The following is a 24894-nucleotide window of genomic DNA, read 5'->3' as shown; positions in this document are numbered from 1 at the left end:
ACAGAACACTGTTACAGAACACTGCTATAGAACACTGCTACAGAACACTGCTACAAAACACTACTATAGAACACTGTTACAGAACACTGCTACAAAACACTGCTATAGAACACTGTTACAGAACACTGTTATAGAACACTGCTATAGAACACTGTTACAGAACACTGCTACAGAACACTGCTACAGAACACTGTTACAGAACACTGTTACAGAACACTGCTACAGAACACTGCTACAGAACACTGCTCCAGAACACTGTTACAGAACACTGCCACAGAACACTGTTACAGAACACTGTTACAGAAAACTGTTACAGAACACTGTTACAGAACACTGCTATAGAACACTGCTACAGAACACTGCTGCAGAACACTGCTACAGAACACTGCTATAGAACACTGCTACAGAACACTGCTACAGAACACTGCTACAGAACACTGTTACAGAACACTGCTACAGAACACTGTTACAGAACACTGTTACAGAACAATGCTATAGAACACTGTTACAGAACACTGCTACAGAACACTGTTACAGAACACTGTTACAGAACACTGCTATAGAACACTGTTACAGAACACTGCTATAGAACACTGTTATAGAACACTGTTACAGAACACTGCTACAGAACACTGCTACAGAACACTGTTACAGAACACTGCTACAGAACACTGTTACAGAACACTTCTTCAGAACACTGCTACAGAACACTGCTACAGAACACTGTTACAGAACACTGCTATAGAACACTGCTATAGAACACTGTTACAGAACACTGTTACAGAACACTGCTATAGAACACTGTTACAGAACACTGCTACAGAACACTGTTACAGAACACTGTTACAGAACACTGTTACAGAACACTGCTATAGAACACTGTTACAGAACACTGTTACAGAACACTGCTATAGAACACTGTTACAGAACACTGTTACAGAACAATGCTATAGAACACTGTTACAGAAAACTGTTACAGAACACTGCTTCAGAACACTGCTACAGAACACTGCTACAGAACACTGCTACAGAACCCTGTTACAGAACACTGTTACAGAACACTGCTACAGAACACTGTTACAGAACACTGCTACAGAACACTGTTACAGAACACTGCTACAGAACACTGTTACAGAACACTGTTACAGAACACTGCTACAGAACACTGTTACAGAACACTGCTACAGAACACTATTACAGAACACTGCTACAGAACACTGTTACAGAACACTGCTACAGAACACTGTTACAGAACAATGCTACAGAACACTGTTACAGAACACTGCTATAGAACACTGTTACAGAACACTGTTACAGAACACTGTTACAGAACACTGTTACAGAACACTGCTATAGAACACTGCTACAGAACACTGCTGCAGAACACTGCTGCAGAACACTGCTATAGAACACTGCTACAGAACACTGCTACAGAACACTGCTATAGAACACTGTTACAGAAAACTGTTACAGAACACTGCTATAGAACACTGTTACAGAACACTGTTACAGAACAATGCTATAGAACACTGTTACAGAAAACTGTTACAGAACACTGCTTCAGAACACTGCTACAGAACACTGCTACAGAACACTGCTATAGAACACTGTTACAGAACACTGTTACAGAACACTTCTTCAGAACACTGCTACAGAACACTGCTACAGAACACTGTTACAGAACACTGCTACAGAACACTGTTACAGAACACTGTTACAGAACACTGCTACAGAACACTATTACAGAACACTGCTACAGAACACTGTTACAGAACACTGCTACAGAACACTGTTACAGAACACTGCTACAGAACACTGTTACAGAACACTGCTACAGAACACTGTTACAGAACACTGTTACAGAACACTGTTACAGAACACTGCTACAGAAAACTGTTACAGCTAAGAAAACCAGTACCTCTGAGTTGTGTGTGTGTGCGTGTGCGTGTGTGTGTGTGTGTGTGTGTGTGTGTGTGTGTGTGTGTGTGTGTGTGTGTGTGTGTGTGTGTGTGTGTGTGTGTGTGTGTGTGTGCAGGCGTGTATGTGTGCTTGCCAGCACTGTATGTCAATGCATTCATTCCCGCCATAGGTTCATTTGGGTACAGCGTGTCCGCTTATCTCATTATCAGCTGATTTTCAAATGTTGTCAAACACACATGAGTCTCTTCCTCAAAAGTGTGCAGCGATTCTACATGAAAAGCTGAAATGCATATAATATTCTGGCATTTAAAGCATACTTGATTTTCAAAATTTCACATACTGTAAAATGTTATATTTTCACATACCTAAAATGCCTACTATTTAGAGTGCAAGTATTAAGTTTTTCTCCAGTGTGTGTGTCTACAGGGCAGGGTGAGAGCGCACAGGCCACTGGCGCCAGATGTGACGACCGCAGGAGACTGGAGCTAAATATAAACCTCTGTTCTCTGCACCATGAAATAGGAGAGGAGGAGAGAGAGAGAGAGCAGAGGGTGAGAGAGAGAGCAGAGAGAGAGAGAGAGAGCAGAGGGTGAGAGAGAGAGAGAGAGAGAGAGAGAGAGAGAGAGAGAGAGAGAGAGAGAGAGAGAGAGAGAGAGAGAGAGAGAGAGCAGAGGGAGGAGGGAGTAGGGGATGGGAGAAAGGTAGGAGAGGGGAGGTGGAGGAGAGGTATAAGAGGAGGGGATCAGCGAGGCGAGGAAAGGGGTAGCTCAGAGGGAGAGAAGACAGAGAGACAGAGAAAGGTGGAGGGAAAGAGGGAGGAGGAGAGAGGAAGAAGGGGAGGAGGTCATTGAGAATAATGTGCCAGACCTCCCGTGGGATGGTGAGCTCACCTCTTAATGGCCCGACTGGCTTCTTCTCAATGAAATCATTGATCTGGCAGGAGTCCCTGGAGCGTAATGTTGAAGGATCAGATAGGAAGAGAGGAAGAAGAGGGGGATGACAAGGTGGGTAGAGAGGTGTGAATGGGGACAGGGGGAAGGAGATCTGGAGGAGAGGTGTGAGGGAAAGAGAGAGGGAGAAATAAAGAGAGAGCGAGAGACAGGGCCATGACCCATGTCAGCCAACCATAATAACTGTGACCTCAATGACCTCAACTGTGACCAATGAACATGCAGCTGTGAACCTAAACCATCCAATCATATGATCCCATACATCCACTTCAGGCCACACACATCCCAGTCATTATTCAGCTTGAACCATTTGGTAGTCAATAATGTAGTGAGGTTGCTAGAAAACATTTTGAAAAAGCCATGCAATTCAATACAAAATCTGTGCCAAATGGCAATATGCTCCATGTATTACAGTGGACTTTATTCCCACATTAAAAAGGCATTATACTAAGTGTATGAGCAGTTGAGTGCTTGTAAAATGTGCTGGGATTATCATTTGGCCATTGATTATAATAATAATATATGCCATTTAGCTGACGCTTTTATCCAAAGCGACTTACAGTCATGTGTGCATACATTCTACGTATGGGTGGTCCCGGGAATCGAACCCACTACCCTGGCGTTACAAGCGCCATGCTCTACCAACTGAGCCACAGAAGGACCGATTGGCTCAGTTGGTAAGAGCACTGTCCTTGAAATACTGGAGTTGTTGGTTTGAATCCTGCACAGGCCACATATAGAATACTGAATACACACACACACACACACACACACACACACACACACACACACACACACACACACATTGTAACTGCCTTTGAATATAAGCGTGTGCTACTCCGGGTCTATAGCCAATAGGATATGGGGATTTCCACCCAGTGTTGGAAAGTAAAGAGAAACACAAAGCTTCCATTCTGAGAATGGTGGCGAGGCCTCAGACATGTCATGTTACAGGCCTGCAATAAATGAACGTCTACACACACACAGACTGTCACTCAGCAGGATGGAATGACGTGAATTATCTCACCTCCTCAATAGGTCTATCTAACCAATACACATACAAACACACACAGGCCGCTTTATATAGCGCTTTGGAATGCCTCTGAACGGCTGCATTGTGAGAGTCTGTCTCCCAAGATTAACTCAGCGGCACACACACACACACACACACACACACACACACACACACACACACACACACACACACACACACACACACACACACACACACACACACACACACACACACACACACACACACACACAAGGGCCGCCGCCCTGTTGTATAAGAGCACAGATGAATGACACATAATTGGATTAAACTTTGCATTGTAGACTGTGCAGTCACACCCACACCCAATCTCATCAAAGCCTAAAGGCACTCGCACAGCGGCTTCTGTGTGTGTGTGTGTGTTGTGTGAGCAGTCTCTTTCATCTCCTAATGTCTCCCTATTATGATGTGTTTATGTTTCTTCATCAGGCTGGCAGACTGACAGGCAGTCTGAGACTCATTACCCCAGGCCTGTTAACTGTTAGCATTACAGCCATTACCCTAGGCCTGTTAGTTGTTAGCATGTTAGCATTACAGCCATCTCCAGGCCTGTTAACTGTTAGCATGTTAGCATTGCAGTCATCCCTCCAGGCCTGTTCAGAGCTCGTAGCAGAAGCTGCACAATAGCAGGAGGATTAACAGATTAGTACACTTTTCTACCTTCTCCTCCCTCCTTAATCCTCCACCCCTCCCTTTGCCTCTCCGCTGACGACTTTGTCAGCCACTTTGAAAAGAAGGTTGATGACATCCGCTCCTCATTCACTCAGCCTATTGAGTCCACTGGTACCACTCACACAGAACTACCCTACGCCTTGACCTCTTTCTCCCCTCTCTCTCCAGATGACTAGTGAGGTTCGGCCACCCGAACACTGGCTGCCCCTCTGACTTCAAAATGTTCAAAGTTGCTCCCCTCAAGAAATCAACACTCAACCCCTCTGAAGTCAAAGACTACAGACCAGTATCCCTTCTTTTCTTTCCAAAACACTTGAGCGAGTTGTCTCTGGCCAACTCTCTCAGAACAATCTTCTTGACCCTAACCAGTCAGGCTTTAAGGTGGATCAGTCAACTGAGACTTCTCTCCTCTGTTTTCATCCTCCTAAATCTATCCAGTGCCTTCAACACCGTGAACTAGAGGTCGACTGATTAATCGGAATGGCCGATTAATTAGGGACAATTTCAAGTTTTCATAACAATCAGTAATTGACATTTTTCTGACACATTGGTGCGTCTGGCTTCCGGGTTGGAAGCGCGCTGTGTTAAGAAGCAGTGCGGCTTGGTTGGGTTGTGTATCGGAGGATGCATGACTTTCAACCTTCGTCTCTCCCGAGCCCCTACGGGAGTTGTAGCGATGAGACAAGATAGTAGCTACTAAACAATTGGATACCATGAAATTGGGGAGAAAAAAGGGGTAAAATTTTTAATGAAAAATAAAAAGGTAAAGGAATATTTATCATGTGATTTCTGTTGACTTAATTTTATTTATTTTCTGCGCGCCGTCGCAGATTATTGCATGGTTTATACATAAAGTTTTTTTGAAATCTGACACAGCGGTTGTATTAAGGAGAGGTATATCTATATATCTATATCTGTTTTCTAAATGATAGTTTCCAGATTTGACCATATTAATGACCTAACGCTCATATTTCTGTGTGTTATTATGGTATAATTAAGTCTATGATTTGATATTTGATAGAGCAGTGATGATAAGCAGTGATAAGCTGAGCGGTGATAAGCAGTGATAAGCTGAGCGGTGATAAGAAGTGATAAGCTGAGCGGTGATAAGCAGTGATAAGCTGAGCGGTGATAAGCAGTGATAAGCTGAGTGGTGATAAGCAGTGATAAGCTGAGTGGTGATAAGCAGTGATAAGCTGAGCGGTGATAAGCAGTGATAAGCTGAGCGGTGATAAGCAGTGATAAGCTGAGCGGTGATAAGCAGTGATAAACTGAGCGGTGATAAGCAGTGATAAGCTGAGCGGTGATAAGCAGTGATAAGCTGAGCGGTGATAAGCAGTGATAAGCTGAGCGGTGATAAGCAGTGATAAGCTGAGCGGTGATAAGCAGTGATAAGCTGAGCGGTGATAAGCAGTGATAAGCTGAGCGGTGATAAGCAGTGATAAGCTGAGCGGTGATAAGCAGTGATAAGCTGAGCGGTGATAAGCAGTGATAAGCTGAGCGGTGATAAGCAGTGATAAGCTGAGCGGTGATAAGCAGCAGCAGGCTCCTAAGCATTCATTCAAACAGCACTTTCGTGCGTTTGCCAGCAGCTCTTCGTTGTGCTTCAAGCATTGAGCTGTTTATGACTTCAAGCCTATCAACTCCCGAGATCAGGCTGGTGTAACCGATCTGAAATGGCTAGTTAGTTAGCGGGGTGTGCACTCACTCTGAGACCTTGAAGTAGTTGTTCCCCTTGCTCTGCAAGGGCCACGGCATTTGTGGAGTGATGGATAACGATGCTTCGAGGGTGGCTGTTTTCGATGTAACCCTGGTTCGAGCCCAGGTAGGAGTGAGGAGAGGGACGGAAGCTATGCTGTTACACTGGCAATACTAAAGTGCCTATAAGAACATCCAATAGTCAAAGGTATATGAAATACAAATGTTATAGAGAGAAATAGTCCTATAATTCCTATAATAACTACAACCTAAAACTTATTACCTGGGAATATTGAAGACTCATGTTAAAAGGAACCACCAGCTTTCATATGTTCTCATGTTCTGAGCAAGGAACTTAAACGTTAGCTTTCTTACATGACACATATTTTACATGGCACACATTTTTACATGGCACATATTACTTTCTTCTCCAACACTTTGTTTTCACATTATTTAAACCAAATTGAACATGTTTCATTATTTATTTGAGGCTAAATTGATTTTATTGATGTATTATATTAAGTTAAAATAAGTGTTCATTCAGTATTGTTGTAATTGTCATTATTTTAAAAACAAAAAAATTAAAAAATGGCCGATTAATCGGTATCGGCTTTTTTGAGTCCTCCAATAATCGGTATCGGCGTTGAAAAATCATAATTAGTCGACCTCTACCGTGAATCATCAGATCCTCCTCTCCACCCTCTCAGGCCTGGCCATCTCAGACTGCACAATCTTACCTGACAGGCCACTCCTACCAGATGATGTGAAGAGGATCTGGGGACACTACTGGTGTCCTTCAGGGACTCTCAACTACTTTTCTCCTTCCCCCATCTGACACCTAAGTGGTGACATGTATCTCTGCGTGCCTGACAGATGTTAGATTATAGCCCATTACCTAAAGGTCAACCTCAACAAGTCGGAGCTTCTTGTCCTCCCGGGGAAGGCCTGCCCGCTCCAAGACCTCTCCATCAAGGTTGACAATTCCCCCGTGTCCCCCTCACAGAGTGCAAAAACCTTGGCGTTACTCTGGACAACACCCTGTCGTTCTCTGCAAACATCAAAGCAGTGACTCCCTCCTGCAGGTTGATACTCTTCAACATCTGTAGAGTATGAACCAACCTCACACAGGAACAGGCGCAGGTCCTAATCCAGGAACTTGTCTCCATTCTGTCTCCATTCTGCTGTGCCATCAAACCCTTGTAACTTATCCAGAACACTACAGCCCGCCTGGTGTTCAGTCTTCCTAAGTTCTCCAATGTGACCCTGCTCCTTCATGCAATCCTCTGGCTCCCAGTCAAAGCTTGCATCCACTACAAGACATGGTACTCGCCTACGAGGAACTGAGGAACTGCCCCTCCCTACCTCCAGGCTCTGCTCAAACCCTACAACCCCAACCCGAGTACTCCGTTCTGCCACCTCTGGTCTCTTGGCCCTCTGACCCCTATGGGGGCAGTCAAAGCTCTTCTCTGTCCTGGCACACCAATGGTAGAACCAGCTTCCCCCTGAAGCTAGGACAGCAGTCTCTTCCCATCTTCTGAAAACATCTGAAATCCTAACTCTTCAAAGAGTACCTAAAATCCCCCCCCCCGCGCGTTGAAGGCCAGCATCCCAGAGTTGCCTCTTCTCTGATGAAGTTGAGACTGGTGTTTTGCAGGTACTATTTAATGAACCTCTCAGTTGTGCACTGGGGCCTCCAACTCCTCTTTCTATTCTGGTTAGAACCAGTTTGTGCTGTTCTGTGAAGGGAGTAGTATACAGCGTTGTACGACATCTTCAGTCTGCCGTTTCGAGCTACAATAGTAACTTACAACCTTAACAAGGTTTATACTGTATTTCTGATTAATTTGATGTTATTTTAATGGACCAACATTTTTCAAAAACACGGACATTTCTAAGTGACCCCAAAGTTTTGTATCTATTCTTATTCCATTAATTTACTTAGATATGTGTCTATTAGGTAGTTGCTGTGGAATTGTTAGATTACATGCTAGATATTGTTGCACTGTCAGAACAAAAAGCACAAGCATTTCACTACACTTGCAATAACATCTGCTTACCATGTGTATGTGACCAATAACGCTTTATTTGATTTAAATAGCAAAGTTGGGTTGGAACTCATAAGATGTTGCCCTTCTCCATTACTAAATGTGTGCTGACCATTCTGGCTCAAAATGGCTTCCGTGTTTCCTGACGTCATTGCTACACATTGGTGGTGGAGTAATGATTGCACACAATGTACAGCTCTTTGGATGGATCTTGGTGGTGGAGTAATGATTGCACACAATGTACAGCGCTTTGGATGGATCTTGGTGGTGGAGTAATGATTGCACACAATGTACAGCTCTTTGGATGGATCTTGGTGGTGGAGTAATGATTGCACACAATGTACAGCGCTTTGGATGGATCTTGCAAGTAGCATACAGATTTGATGATTGCCAATCTCTGCCCGTCTCTCTCTCTCTCTCTCTCTCTCTCTCTCTCTCTCTCTCTCTCTCTCTCTCTCTCTCTCTCCTTCCACTTTGGTGTGTAGCTTTAGTAATCCTGAGAAAAAAAAACAGGCAGATGGCACTTGAGAGAGATTAAAAACAGTCACTGCACATCTGAAGACCACACACACACTCTCACACCTGCATCTCCCCTTACCTCTCTACTGCTCTCTCTATCTCCAATCTCTGCCTTTGTCCTCATCTCTCCACATCTGCAGAGCTTGCTCACTCGGAAGCTGCACCGCTGTCTCTTGCTCTCTCCATCCTCTCCTATTCTCTCTCTCCACATACTCTCATCTGCAGAGGGCACATTCTCATCATCTGCAGAGGGCACATTCTCATCATCTGCAGAGGGCACATTCTCATCATCTGCAGAGGGCACATTCTCATCATCTGCAGAGGGCACATTCTCATCATCTGCAGAGGGCACATTCTCATCATCTGCAGAGGGCACATTCTCATCATCTGCAGAGGGCACATTCTCATCATCTGCAGAGGACACATTCTCATCATCTGCAGAGGGCACATTCTCATCATCTGCAGAGGGCACATTCTCATCATCTGCAGAGGACACATTCTCATCATCTGCAGAGGACACATTCTCATCATCTGCAGAGGGCACATTCTCATCATCTGCAGAGGGCACATTGTCATCATCTGCAGAGGACACATTCTCATCATCTGCAGAGGGCACATTGTCATCATCTGCAGAGGTCACATTCTCATCATCTGCAGAGGGCACATTGTCATCATCTGCAGAGGGCACATTCTCATCATCTGCAGAGGGCACATTGTCATCATCTGCAGAGGGCACATTGTCATCATCTGCAGAGGACACATTCTCATCATCTGCAGAGGACACATTCTCATCATCTGCAGAGGGCACATTCTCATCATCTGCAGAGGGCACATTCTCATCATCTGCAGAGGGCACATTCTCATCATCTGCAGAGGGCACATTGTCATCATCTGCAGAGGGCACATTCTCATCATCTGCAGAGGGCACATTGTCATCATCTGCAGAGGGCACATTCTCATCATCTGCAGAGGACACATTCTCATCATCTGCAGAGGGCACATTGTCATCATCTGCAGAGGGCACATTGTCATCATCTGCAGAGGACACATTCTCATCATCTGCAGAGGGCACATTCTCATCATCTGCAGAGGGCACATTCTCATCATCTGCAGAGGGCACATTCTCATCATCTGCAGAGGACACATTCTTATCATCTGCAGAGGACACATTCTCATCATCTGCAGAGGACACATTCTCATCATCTGCAGAGGGCACATTGTCATCATCTGCAGAGGACACATTCTCATCATCTGCAGAGGGCACATTCTCATCATCTGCAGAGGACACATTCTCATCATCTGCAGAGGGCACATTCTCATCATCTGCAGAGGGCACATTCTCATCATCTGCAGAGGGCACATTCTCATCATCTGCAGAGGGCACATTCTCATCATCTGCAGAGGGCACATTCTCATCATCTGCAGAGGGCACATTCTCATCATCTGCAGAGGGCACATTCTCATCATCTGCAGAGGGCACATTCTCATCATCTGCAGAGGGCACATTCTCATCATCTGCAGAGGGCACATTCTTATCATCTGCAGAGGACACATTCTCATCATCTGCAGAGGGCACATTCTCATCATCTGCAGAGGGCACATTCTCATCATCTGCAGAGGGCACATTCTTATCATCTGCAGAGGACACATTCTCATCATCTGCAGAGGGCACATTCTCATCATCTGCAGAGGGCACATTCTCATCATCTGCAGAGGGCACATTCTCATCATCTGCAGAGGACACATTCTCATCATCTGCAGAGGACACATTCTCATCATCTGCAGAGGGCACATTCTCATCATCTCTCTCATCATCTGCAGAGGACACATTGTCATCATCTTGTCATCATCTGCAGAGGGCACATTCTCATCATCTGCAGAGGGCACATTGTCATCATCTGCAGAGGGCACATTCTCATCATCTGCAGAGGACACATTCTCATCATCTGCAGAGGGCACATTCTCATCATCTGCAGAGGGCACATTGTCATCATCTGCAGAGGGCACATTGTCATCATCTGCAGAGGGCACATTGTCATCATCTGCAGAGGGCACATTGTCATCATCTGCAGAGGGCACATTGTCATCATCTGCAGAGGGCACATTGTCATCATCTGCAGAGGGCACATTCTCATCATCTGCAGAGGGCACATTCTCATCATCTGCAGAGGGCACATTCTCATCATCTGCAGAGGACACATTCTCATCATCTGCAGAGGGCACATTGTCATCATCTGCAGAGGGCACATTCTCATCATCTGCAGAGGGCACATTGTCATCATCTGCAGAGGGCACATTCTCATCATCTGCAGAGGGCACATTCTCATCATCTGCAGAGGGCACATTCTCATCATCTGCAGAGGGCACATTCTCATCATCTGCAGAGGGCACATTCTCATCATCTGCAGAGGGCACATTGTCATCATCTGCAGAGGGCACATTCTCATCATCTGCAGAGGGCACATTGTCATCATCTGCAGAGGGCACATTCTCATCATCTGCAGAGGGCACATTCTCATCATCTGCAGAGGGCACATTCTCATCATCTGCAGAGGGCACATTCTCATCATCTGCAGAGGGCACATTCTCATCATCTGCAGAGGGCACATTCTCATCATCTGCAGAGGGCACATTGTCATCATCTGCAGAGGGCACATTCTCATCATCTGCAGAGGACACATTCTCATCATCTGCAGAGGGCACATTCTCATCATCTGCAGAGGGCACATTCTCATCATCTGCAGAGGGCACATTCTCATCATCATTCATCATCTGCAGAGGGCACATTCTTATCATCTGCAGAGGGCACATTCTCATCATCTGCAGAGGGCACATTCTTATCATCTGCAGAGGGCACATTCTTATCATCTGCAGAGGACACATTCTCATCATCTGCAGAGGTCACATTCTCATCATCTGCAGAGGACACATTCTCATCATCTGCAGAGGGCACATTCTCATCATCTGCAGAGGGCACATTCTTATCATCTGCAGAGGGCACATTGTCATCATCTGCAGAGGGCACATTCTCATCATCTGCAGAGGACACATTCTTATCATCTGCAGAGGGCACATTCTCATCATCTGCAGAGGACACATTCTTATCATCTGCAGAGGGCACATTCTTATCATCTGCAGAGGGCACATTCTTATCATCTGCAGAGGGCACATTCTTATCATCTGCAGAGGGCACATTCTTATCATCTGCAGAGGGCACATTCTCATCATCTGCAGAGGACACATTCTTATCATCTGCAGAGGGCACATTCTTATCATCTGCAGAGGGCACATTCTTATCATCTGCAGAGGGCACATTCTCATCATCTGCAGAGGGCACATTGTCATCATCTGCAGAGGACACATTCTCATCATCTGCAGAGACACATTGTCATCATCTGGAGGGCACATTGTCATCATCTGCAGAGGGCACATTCTCATCATCTGCAGAGGCACATTCTCATCATCTGCAGAGGACACATTCTTATCATCTGCAGAGGGCACATTCTTATCATCTGCAGAGGGCACATTCTCATCATCTGCAGAGGGCACATTCTCATCATCTGCAGAGGACACATTCTTATCATCTGCAGAGGGCACATTCTCATCATCTGCAGAGGACACATTCTTATCATCTGCAGAGGGCACATTCTCATCATCTGCAGAGGGCACATTCTCATCATCTGCAGAGGACACATTCTTATCATCTGCAGAGGACACATTCTTATCATCTGCAGAGGGCACATTCTTATCATCTGCAGAGGGCACATTCTCATCATCTGCAGAGGGCACATTCTCATCATCTGCAGAGAACACATTGTCATCATCTGCAGAGGGCACATTGTCATCATCTGCAGAGGACACATTCTCATCATCTGCAGAGGACACATTCTCATCATCTGCAGAGGACACATTCTCATCATCTGCAGAGGGCACATAACGCTAACCCTAACCGTAACCTTAGACAAGCAGTTGCTTATTAACAGATAGTGTGTTGATAGTATGACCATCTGTAGACCATCTATCCAGACTATCCACATAAGGTGGGACCCTACCTGTCAGGATTTGGCCAGGGTTGTTCCGGTTTTTGGTCACTAGATGCCCCCATTGTGCTTTTTGACCTTTTGTTTTCCCTTGATCCCCATTATTATTTGCACCTGTGCCTCGTTTCCCCTGATTGTATTTAAACCCTTAGTTTTCCTCAGTTCTTTGCTCTGTGTTTGTATGTTAGCACCCAGCCCTAGTATTCTGTGAACTCTTGTTGATCCCGGTAGACTCTCTTGTGGAATTCTGTTTTTTGTTCTTGTTTATTTATTTTTGAGTATCTTTTGAGGCTTTTTTATGCTTTACCTTCCACCTTGTGGATTTACCTTTTTGTCTTGGAGGATTACCTTTGTTCTTGTGGAATTCCTTTTGAGGTTGTGGAGTTACATGTTTTCCTGAAGAACTTCACTTTTTACTTCATTAAATACACCGTCTCAAGTACTGCTGTGTCTGCATCATCTTCTGGGTTCTGCCGACTATTCGTGGCTCAGTTGGTTAAGTGACTGTTTCTCACTCCGGAGACCCGGGTTCGTAACCAGGTCCTGACACTACCTTTGTCTCCCCCCCATCTAATTTCTATCTCTCTACCTCTGCTAACGCTAGATGACGCCCTCTACAACCTCCTTTTTTTCTCTCTCTCTACTTTACTTTAGTTTATTTAGTCAATATTTTCTTAACTCCATTTCTTCAACTGCATTGTTGATTATGGGCTTGTAAGTAAGCATTTCAAGATAAGGTTGTGGCCTGTTGTATTTGGCGCATATGACACATAACATTTTATTAGATTTTATAGTCATGCCTGCATTGCTCATACAAACATCTCTCTGGCTTCCTCTCTCTCTCTCTCTCTCTCTTTCCCTCTCTCTCTCCTATGATAGCTATGCTAACGTAAGAACAATGGGATAAGAGCTATGCTCTAGTGTTGTTGTCAGCTAACCACTGTAACAAACAAACTGGCCAATCCACCCAATGGGGACTGGACTGGCCCTGGTAGGACTGTGTGTGCGTGTGTGTGTCCATAGCAGCACGTGTGCGTTTTAATCCTCCATTCAACATGCCTGTGTGTACATTACAGTTTAGGCAGTAAATCCACTCTCCCCCAGACAGCGAGACCAAACTGCTGCAATTATTCCTTTATTCACTCTGTCTATCCCATTTAAAGGCTCATTTTCTTTTCATCTCTCTATCCTAGCCGTCCCTCTTCCTTTATCTCCCTTGGAGCGCTGTGCTGCTATGTGTGTCTACATGTTTAGAATTGTGTGTGTGTGTGTGTGAGTATCCGTCTACATGTTTATAATTGTGTGTGTGAGTGAGTGAGTGTGTGTGTGTATCTGTCTACATGTTTATAATTGTGTGTGTGAGTGAGTGAGTGTGTGTGTGTATCCGTCTACATGTTTATAATTGTGTGTGTGAGTGAGTGTGTGTGTGTATCCGTCTACATGTTTATAATTGTGTGTGTGTGAGTGAGTGTGTGTGTGTATCCGTCTACATGTTTATAATTGTGTGTGTGAGTGAGTGTGTGTGTGTATCCGTCTACATGTTTATAATTGTGTGTGTGAGTGAGTGAGTGAGTGTGTGTATCCGTCTACATGTTTATAATTGTGTGTGTGAGTGAGTGAGTGTGTGAGCTGTTGGGCCCACATCAAGCCATCCCTCGGGTATGAAGTCATTGGCACCGTTAATGACATCATAAATCAGGCCCTGTTCCCTGAAGACTGTGTGGGGGGGGGGGGTGGGGGGGGTATTCCCTGGGTATTCTGAGACAATTAAACCAGAATAACTGTTAAATGAATCTGAGGATAGGGATAGAGGATGGGGGAAATAAAAAAACTTTGTTAACTGAAGGTCTAATTCTGATGCTGAAGACTGAAGAAGAGAAACAGGTGAAAAACGGCAATTAACACCCGTGTGACCAGACGCCAGAACCAATGTCACACGACGTGTGACCAGACGCCAGAACCAATGTCACACGACGGATGACCAGACGCCAGAACCAATGTCACACGACGTGTGACCAGACGCCAGAACCAATGTCACACGACGTGTGACCAGACGCCAGAACCAATGTCACACGACGTGTGACCAGACGCCAGAACCAATGTCACACGACGGATGACCAACCAATGTCACACGACGTGTGACCAGACGCCAGAACCAATGTCACACGTGTGACCAGACAGAACCAATGTGATGTCCACGACGTGTGACCAGACGCCAGAACCAATGTCACACGACGGTGACCAGACCAGACCAATGTCACACGACGTGTGACCAGACGCCAGAACCAATGTCACACGACGTGATGACCAGACGCCAGAACCAATGTCACCGACGGATGACCAGACGCCAGAACCAATGTCACACGATGGATGACCAGACGCCAGAACCAATGTCGTGTGACCAGACGCCAGAACCAATGTCACACGACGTGTGACCAGACGCCAGAACCAATGTCACACGACGTGATGACCAGACGCCAGAACCAATGTCACACGACGTGTGACCAGACGCCAGAACCAATGTCACACGACGTGTGACCAGACGCCAGAACCAATGTCACACGACGTGTGACCAGACGCCAGAACCAATGTCACACGACGGGTGACCAGACGCCAGAACCAACAGAACCAATGTCACACGACGTGTGACCAGACGCCAGAACCAATGTCACACGACGTGTGAACCAATGTCACACGACGTGTGACCAGACGCCAGAACCAATGTCACACGACGGATGACCAGACGCCAGAACCAATGTCACACGACGGATGACCAGACGCCAGAACCAATGTCACACGACGTGTGACCAGACGCCAGAACCAATGTCACCAATGTCACACGACGGATGACCAGACGCCAGAACCAATGTCACACGACGGATGACCAGACGCCAGAACCAATGTCACACGACGGATGACCAGACGCCAGAACCAATGTCACACGACGTGTGACCAGACGCCAGAACCAATGTCACACGACGGATGACCAGACGCCAGAACCAATGTCACACGACGGATGACCAGACGCCAGAACCAATGTCACACGACGTGTGACCAGACGCCAGAACCAATGTCACACGACGTGTGACCAGACGCCAGAACCAATGTCACACGACGGATGACCAGACGTCAGAACCAATGTCACACGACGTGTGACCAGACGCCAGAACCAATGTCACACGACGGATGACCAGACGCCAGAACCAATGTCACACGACGTGTGACCAGACGCCAGAACCAATGTCACGTGTGACCAGACGCCAGATGTCACACGACGGATGACCAGACGTCAGAACCAATGTCACACGACGTGTGACCAGACGCCAGAACCAATGTCACACGACGGATGACCAGACACCAGAACCAATGTCACACGACGTGTGACCAGACGCCAGAACCAATGTCACACGACGGATGACCAGACGCCAGAACCAATGTCACACGACGGATGACCAGACGTCAGAACCAATGTCACACGACGGATGACCAGACGCCAGAACCAATGTCACACGACGGATGACCAGACACCAGAACCAATGTCACACGACGTGTGACCAGACGCCAGAACCAATGTCACACGACGTGTGACCAGACGCCAGAACCAATGTCACACGACGTGTGACCAGACGTCAGATGGTCAAGCTGGCACAGATTGACCTCTGAGACCGTCACTTCCATGCTACCCTGCCAGTGCTGAGACCACTGTTAACAGAGACCACTGTTAACGCACATGACCCCGAAACACACACACACACGAATGCATGCATACAGACACATACACACACATTATTCCACTATGACTGTTAACACCACTGACCCTGATTTCACAAAACAAAAGTCTTTCCCATTGGTTGAATCATCCACCAGCATATTCTCTTCCACTGTTGTCGTGGAAACAGCAGAGAACGGGAGAAAGAGAGAGAGAGAGAGAGAGAGAGAGACACAGAGAAAGGGAGAGAGACAGAGAGAGAGAGAGAGACACACACACAGAGAGAGAGAGAGACACACACACAGAGAGAGAGAGAGAGAGAGAGAGAGAGAGAGAGAGAGACACACATAGAGAGAGAGAGAGAGAGAGAGAGAGAGCGAGAGAGAGAGAGAGAGCGAGAGAGAGAGAGAGAGAGAGAGAGAGAGAGAGAGACACACAGAGAGAGAGAGAGAGAGAGAGAGAGAGAGAGAGACACACAGAGAGAGAGAGAGAGAGAGAGAGAGAGAGAGAGAGAGAGAGAGAGAGAGAGAGAGAGAGAGAGAGATGCAGAAAGACTGAGAAGAGAATCGCTGATGGGTCTTTTTTTAAGAGGGATAGGTGGTAGCCTCATCAAAAAGCTGAAATGGAACATTCCAGGCTTACTTTGTGTGTGTGTGTGTGAATATGTGTGTGTGTGTGAATATGTGTGAATCTTACTATGCTTTTGGAGATTTGTATTGGTAGGAAACATCTTTACACACACACATGCACACTCACACACATACACACACTGTCTCTCTCCCAATCCTGAGTGAGGGAGATTATTGCGTGTGTGTGTGAGCATCTGTGTGCTTACTGCCACTGTCTCTCTGCAGCGCTGCAGTCCTAGATAGATACTGAGAAGGTATTAAGTCTCAGATTAATACCCGCGTCAGGCCTCCTTTCTAACTCTGAGGGTGCTTACCAGCCAAAAGGAAAAAGCTATTAAGCATGGAAAATAAGACTGGCTGATTTGAGAAACAGGTATTCATATTTGAATTTAAGCTTAAGCCTCAATTTCAAAGGGCTTGGAGAGTGAAAGAGAGAGGGGTGGGGGACTCTTAGGAGAGGTTTGCAATGCAAAACTCATAGATGTTCACAATGACTATTTTGCTATTCCTTCCTTCCATCGACAGAGTGACCAATATGTCATATAATAAATAAATGCATTATTAACCATGTGTGAGTAGAACATGTAATGAGTGAGTGAAAGAATGATGAACACGATTACAGATGATGCTCACTAGTGATACCTGCTGTCCAAACAGAAGCACACTGCACCATGCCTACTTGTTCAATGCAGGCCACATTGTTATATACACACAGGAACTGACTTTGGATTAGCTGTGAAACACCATCGGCTTGTAAACACTGATTCCAGGATGGTGGTTCCCACGCACACACGCACGCACGCACACACACACACACACAGCAACACACGCACACACACACACAGCAACACACACAGCAACACGCGCACACACGCGCAAGCATGCACACACACACACACACACACAGCAACACACGCACACGCACACACACACACAGCAACGCACGCACGCACGCACGCACGCACGCACGCACGCACGCACGCACGCACGCACGCACGCACACACACACACACACACACACACACACACACACACACACACACACACACACACAGCAAGTGCCTACCTGTGAGCAGGGAGACTCGATGGAAGGTGCCCTCCAGTTTGCCCAGCAAGATGTGGACAAAGCCGTCTTTGGACAGTTGCCCCGCCTCTTTGGAACTCTGGTCGTATACCACCACTTCCTGTTTCCTGCCCATCTCAACCTGTAGAAACACCAGTGAGCAAGAAGATGTCAATGGAGGTTAGGGTTAGTATCATTCATTGCAAAAGGAATATGAAGTTGTCATAACCCATGACTAAAAAAAGTTGCACTGATAAAAACTGCTGTTTGTATTAAAACACACATTTATCTTCATTTTGAAATCTTATGATATAGAGGGGGTTGGGTGGGTGATGCATGGGGTTACCGAAACAACATTTGGGAACATAGCAAAGTATTACACCATCTGGACAGAGTTAAAAAAAAATCTAAAGGGATTTTCACATTGATATCCAGGAAGCGATGCTGTAACAGTAAATAACGGCTAAATAAGGAGGACATATTATCTGTTAAATACAAAACATTCATGTGTGTAAATGGACAGTTCAAGCACCTTCAATGCATCAGCATGCTGTAGAGGCTTTGTCACAATGTGTTTGTAAAAGAGGAAGAGATGCGAGCATGCGCCTGTGTTTGTCTATGCTGTGTGTGTGACACGCCAGTCAGGCTCCTTCTCCATGTTGTCAGGCAGGTTTTAGTCACATGACCAGAGCCTAGCCTATCGCATTGCAGCTCTAAACCACCACTGAAAGGGGGTTCTTTAACCCTTTTCTTCGTGTTGTTTTCATGTGCTCCCTCCGACCTTCAGATAGCATAAAGACTACACTATAGCTGCTCGGCAAAACAACACTTCCTCCAAGACTACTGTTCACTGCTGAGTGGCCCCTTTGTCTTTCTCTGTGAGCTTTACCATGCAGTGGGTCATGGTAGACACACAGGTCTACAGTGTGTATCAGAGAGTCTATTACTCTGCAATAGTGTGTGTTTGTGTGCGTGCCTCAGTGTGTGTGTGTGTGTGTGTGTGTGTGTGTGTGTGTGTGTGTGTGTGTGTGTGTGTGTGTGTGTGTGTGTGTGTGTGTGTGTGTGTGTGTGTGTGTGTGTCAGTGTGTGTGTGTCAATGTGTGTTTGTGCTTCATGTTACACAGCAGCCGTACCAGAGTGTCTTGGCCGACAGATACACAGGTGACTAATGTATCATGTTTTTCCTGACCCATCGGGATAGAGGAGTACAGAATGAATGATGAGTACAAAATGGATGGATGAGTCCAGAATGGATGGATGTGTACAGTATGTCGTGTCATGTTTCTAACACATCTACAACACCTGTAAAAGACTGTTGTTCCCCGTCTTAACTGTTGTGTGGTCAGTGACCATCTGAGAGGGGAGAGAGCATCTCAACCTGACCACCTACTTAACTGAACCCATCTGAGAGGGGAGAGAGCATCTCAACCTGACCACCTACTTAACTGAACCCATCTGAGAGGGGAGAGAGCATCTCAACCTGACCACCTACTTAACTGAACCCATCTGAGAGGGGAGAGAGCATCTCAACCTGACCACCTACTTAACTGAACCCATCTGAGAGGGGAGAGAGCATCTCAACCTGACCACCTACTTAACTGAACCCATCTGAGAGGGGAGAGAGCATCTCAACCTGACCACCTACTTAACTGAACCCATCTGAGAGGGGAGAGAGCATCTCAACCTGACCACCTACTTAACTGAACCCATCTGAGAGGGGAGAGAGCATCTCAACCTGACCACCTACTTAACTGAACCCATCTGAGAGGGGAGAGAGCATCTCAACCTGACCACCTACTTAACTGAACCCATCTGAGAGGGGAGAGAGCATCTCAACCTGACCACCTACTTAACTGAACCCATCTGAGAGGGGAGAGAGCATCTCAACCTGACCACCTACTTAACTGAACCCATCTGAGAGGGGAGAGAGCATCTCAACCTGACCACCTACTTAACTGAACCCATCTGAGAGGGGAGAGAGCATCTCAACCTGACCACCTACTTAACTGAACCCATCTGAGAGGGGAGAGAGCATCTCAACCTGACCACCTACTTAACTGAACCCATCTGAGAGGGGAGAGAGCATCTCAACCTGACCACTGAGTCTGCGTTTAAACACAACCTCCAGTACAGCAGTCCTCTGAACCCATCTGAGTTAACTGAACCCATCTGAGTTCACTGACATCCATTCTGAGTCCACTGAACCCATCTGATACCCATCTGAGTCCACTGATACTCATCTGAGTCCACTGATACCCATTTGAGTCCACTGATACCCATCTGAGTCCACTGATACCATCTGAGTCAACTGATACCCATTTGAGTCCACTGATACCCATCTGAGTCCACTGATACCATCTGAGTCCACTGATACCCATCTGAGTCCACTGATACTCATCTGAGTCCACTGATACCATCTGAGTCCACTAATACTCATCTGAGTCCACTGATACCATCTGAGTCCACTGATACTCATCTGAGTCCACTGATACCAAGCTAGTCCACTGATACCCATCTGAGTCCACTGATACCCATTTGAGTCCACTGATACCCATCTGAGTCCACTGATACCATCTGAGTCCACTGATACCCATTTGAGTCCACTGATACCCATCTGAGTCCACTGATACCCATCTGAGTCCACTGATACCATCTGAGTCCACTGATACCCATTTGAGTCCACTGATACCCATCTGAGTCCACTGATACCATCTGAGTCCACTGATACCCATCTGAGTCCACTGATACCATCTGAGTCCACTGATACCCATCTGAGTCCACTGATACCATCTGAGTCCACTGATACCCATTTGAGTCCACTGATACCCATCTGAGTCCACTGATACCCATCTGAGTCCACTGATACCCATCTGAGTCCACTGATACCATCTGGGTCCACTGATACTCATCTGAGTTAACTGATACCCATCTGAGTCAACTGATACCCATCTGAGTTAACTGATACCATCTGAGTTAACTGATACCATCTGGGTCCACTGATACCCATCTGAGTCCACTGATACCATCTGAGTTAACTGATACCATCTGAGTTAACTGATACCATCTGGGTCCACTGATACTCATCTGAGTCAACTGATACCCATCTGAGTTAACTGATACCATCTGAGTTAACTGATACCATCTGTGTCCACTGATACCATCTGAGTTAACTGATACCCATCTGAGTTAACTGATACCCATCTGTGTCCACTGATACCATCTGAGTCCACTGATACTCATCTGAGTTAACTGATACCCATCTGAGTTAACTGATACCCATCTGTGTCCACTGATACCATCTGAGTTAACTGATACTCATCTGAGTTAACTGATACCCATCTGAGTTAACTGATACCATCTGAGTCCACTGATACCCATTTGAGTCCACTGATACCCATCTGAGTCCACTGATACCATCTGAGTCAACTGATACCCATTTGAGTCCACTGATACCCATCTGAGTCCACTGATACTCATCTGAGTCAACTGATACCCATCTGTGTCCACTGATACCATCTGAGTTAACTGATACTCATCTGAGTTAACTGATACCCATCTGAGTTAACTGATACCATCTGAGTCCACTGATACTCATCTGAGTTAACTGATACCCATCTGAGTTAACTGATACCATCTGAGTTAACTGATACTCATCTGAGTTAACTGATACCCATCTGAGTTAACTGATACCATCTGAGTCCACTGATACTCATCTGAGTCCACTGATACCATCTGGGTCCACTGATACTCATCTGAGTCCACTGATACCATCTGGGTCCACTGATACCCATCTGAGTCCACTGATACCATCTGGGTCCACTGATACTCATCTGAGTCAACTGATACCCATCTGTGTCCACTGATACCATCTGAGTTAACTGATACTCATCTGAGTTAACTGATACCCATCTGAGTTAACTGATACCATCTGAGTTAACTGATACCATCTGGGTCCACTGATACTCATCTGAGTCAACTGATACCCATCTGTGTCCACTGATACCATCTGAGTTAACTGATACCCATCTGAGTCCACTGATACCCATCTGAGTCCACTGATACCCATCTGAGTCCACTGATACCCATCTGAGTCCACTGATACCATCTGAGTTAACTGATACCCATCTGAGTTAACTGATACCCATCTGAGTCCACTGATACCCATCTGAGTCCACTGATACCCATCTGTGTCCACTGATACCCATCTGTGTCCACTGATACCATCTGAGTCCACTGATACCATCTGAGTCCACTGATACCCATCTGAGTCCACTGATACCAAGCTAGTCCACTGATACCCATCTGAGTTAACTGATACCCATCTGAGTCCACTGATACCATCTGAGTCCACTGATACCCATTTGAGTCCACTGATACCCATCTGAGTCCACTGATACCATCTGAGTCCACTGATACCCATTTGAGTCCACTGATACCCATCTGAGTCCACTGATACCCATCTGAGTCCACTGATACCATCTGAGTCCACTGATACCCATTTGAGTCCACTGATACCCATCTGAGTCCACTGATACCATCTGAGTCCACTGATACCCATCTGAGTCCACTGATACCATCTGAGTCCACTGATACCCATCTGAGTCCACTGATACCATCTGAGTCCACTGATACCCATTTGAGTCCACTGATACCCATCTGAGTCCACTGATACCCATCTGAGTCCACTGATACCCATCTGAGTCCACTGATACCATCTGGGTCCACTGATACTCATCTGAGTTAACTGATACCCATCTGAGTCAACTGATACCCATCTGAGTTAACTGATACCATCTGAGTTAACTGATACCATCTGGGTCCACTGATACCCATCTGAGTCCACTGATACCATCTGAGTTAACTGATACCATCTGAGTTAACTGATACCATCTGGGTCCACTGATACTCATCTGAGTCAACTGATACCCATCTGAGTTAACTGATACCATCTGAGTTAACTGATACCATCTGTGTCCACTGATACCATCTGAGTTAACTGATACCCATCTGAGTTAACTGATACCCATCTGTGTCCACTGATACCATCTGAGTCCACTGATACTCATCTGAGTTAACTGATACCCATCTGAGTTAACTGATACCCATCTGTGTCCACTGATACCATCTGAGTTAACTGATACTCATCTGAGTTAACTGATACCCATCTGAGTTAACTGATACCATCTGAGTCCACTGATACCCATTTGAGTCCACTGATACCCATCTGAGTCCACTGATACCATCTGAGTCAACTGATACCCATTTGAGTCCACTGATACCCATCTGAGTCCACTGATACTCATCTGAGTCAACTGATACCCATCTGTGTCCACTGATACCATCTGAGTTAACTGATACTCATCTGAGTTAACTGATACCCATCTGAGTTAACTGATACCATCTGAGTCCACTGATACTCATCTGAGTTAACTGATACCCATCTGAGTTAACTGATACCATCTGAGTTAACTGATACTCATCTGAGTTAACTGATACCCATCTGAGTTAACTGATACCATCTGAGTCCACTGATACTCATCTGAGTCCACTGATACCATCTGGGTCCACTGATACCATCTGAGTCCACTGATACCATCTGGGTCCACTGATACCCATCTGAGTCCACTGATACCATCTGGGTCCACTGATACTCATCTGAGTCAACTGATACCCATCTGTGTCCACTGATACCATCTGAGTTAACTGATACTCATCTGAGTTAACTGATACCCATCTGAGTTAACTGATACCATCTGAGTTAACTGATACCATCTGGGTCCACTGATACTCATCTGAGTCAACTGATACCCATCTGTGTCCACTGATACCATCTGAGTTAACTGATACCCATCTGAGTCCACTGATACCCATCTGAGTCCACTGATACCCATCTGAGTCCACTGATACCCATCTGAGTCCACTGATACCATCTGAGTTAACTGATACCCATCTGAGTTAACTGATACCCATCTGTGTCCACTGATACCCATCTGAGTCCACTGATACCCATCTGTGTCCACTGATACCCATCTGTGTCCACTGATACCATCTGAGTCCACTGATACCATCTGAGTCCACTGATACCCATCTGAGTCCACTGATACCATCTGAGTCCACTGATACCATCTGAGTCCACTGATACCCATCTGTGTCCACTGATACCCATCTGAGTCCACTGATACCCATCTGAGTCCACTGATACCATCTGAGTCCACTGATTTCATCTGAGTCCACTGATACCATCTGAGTCCACTGATACCATCTGGGTTCACTTGCTTTGGCAATGTTAACATGTGTTTCCCATGAAAATAAAGCCCTTGAATTGAAGAGAGCGAGAGAGAGAGAGAGAGAGAGAGAGAGAGAGAGAGAGAGAGAGAGAGAGAGAGAGAATGATTACTGCATTGTTAGAGGTCAATAACCTCTGGAGTTGACATACTGCAGCATATGAAAAGACTCAGTCCCTCCCCCTTCACCAGCCAGTAGGCAGCAGCACTACACTACTATACTGCTGTTTTTACCATTAACAATGCAGGTGTTGCATAGGTACAATGGAGAAAGGTAGAGAGGAGTGAGAGAGAGGCAGGGAGAGGGCGATAGA

General features: G+C 46.0%; 1 protein-coding gene across 1 annotated transcript in view; it reads right to left on the bottom strand.

Annotated features, from left to right (window-relative positions):
- The window catches only part of LOC118359333 (dual specificity protein phosphatase 8-like), a 113919-nt gene that overhangs the window by 58415 nt on the left and 30610 nt on the right, over positions 1–24894 (bottom strand). The window contains exon 2 of the mRNA XM_035737838.2: positions 18300–18438. Within this exon, the coding sequence (XP_035593731.2) occupies positions 18300–18438 (139 nt within the window). The remainder of the gene's footprint in view (positions 1–18299; positions 18439–24894) is intronic.

This window comes from Oncorhynchus keta, chromosome 26 (genome assembly GCF_023373465.1).
Source record: "Oncorhynchus keta strain PuntledgeMale-10-30-2019 chromosome 26, Oket_V2, whole genome shotgun sequence".
Lineage (NCBI taxonomy): Eukaryota > Metazoa > Chordata > Actinopteri > Salmoniformes > Salmonidae > Oncorhynchus > Oncorhynchus keta.
Note: the sequence above shows the minus strand (reverse complement) of the source record. Positions and strands in the feature narration are given on the sequence as shown.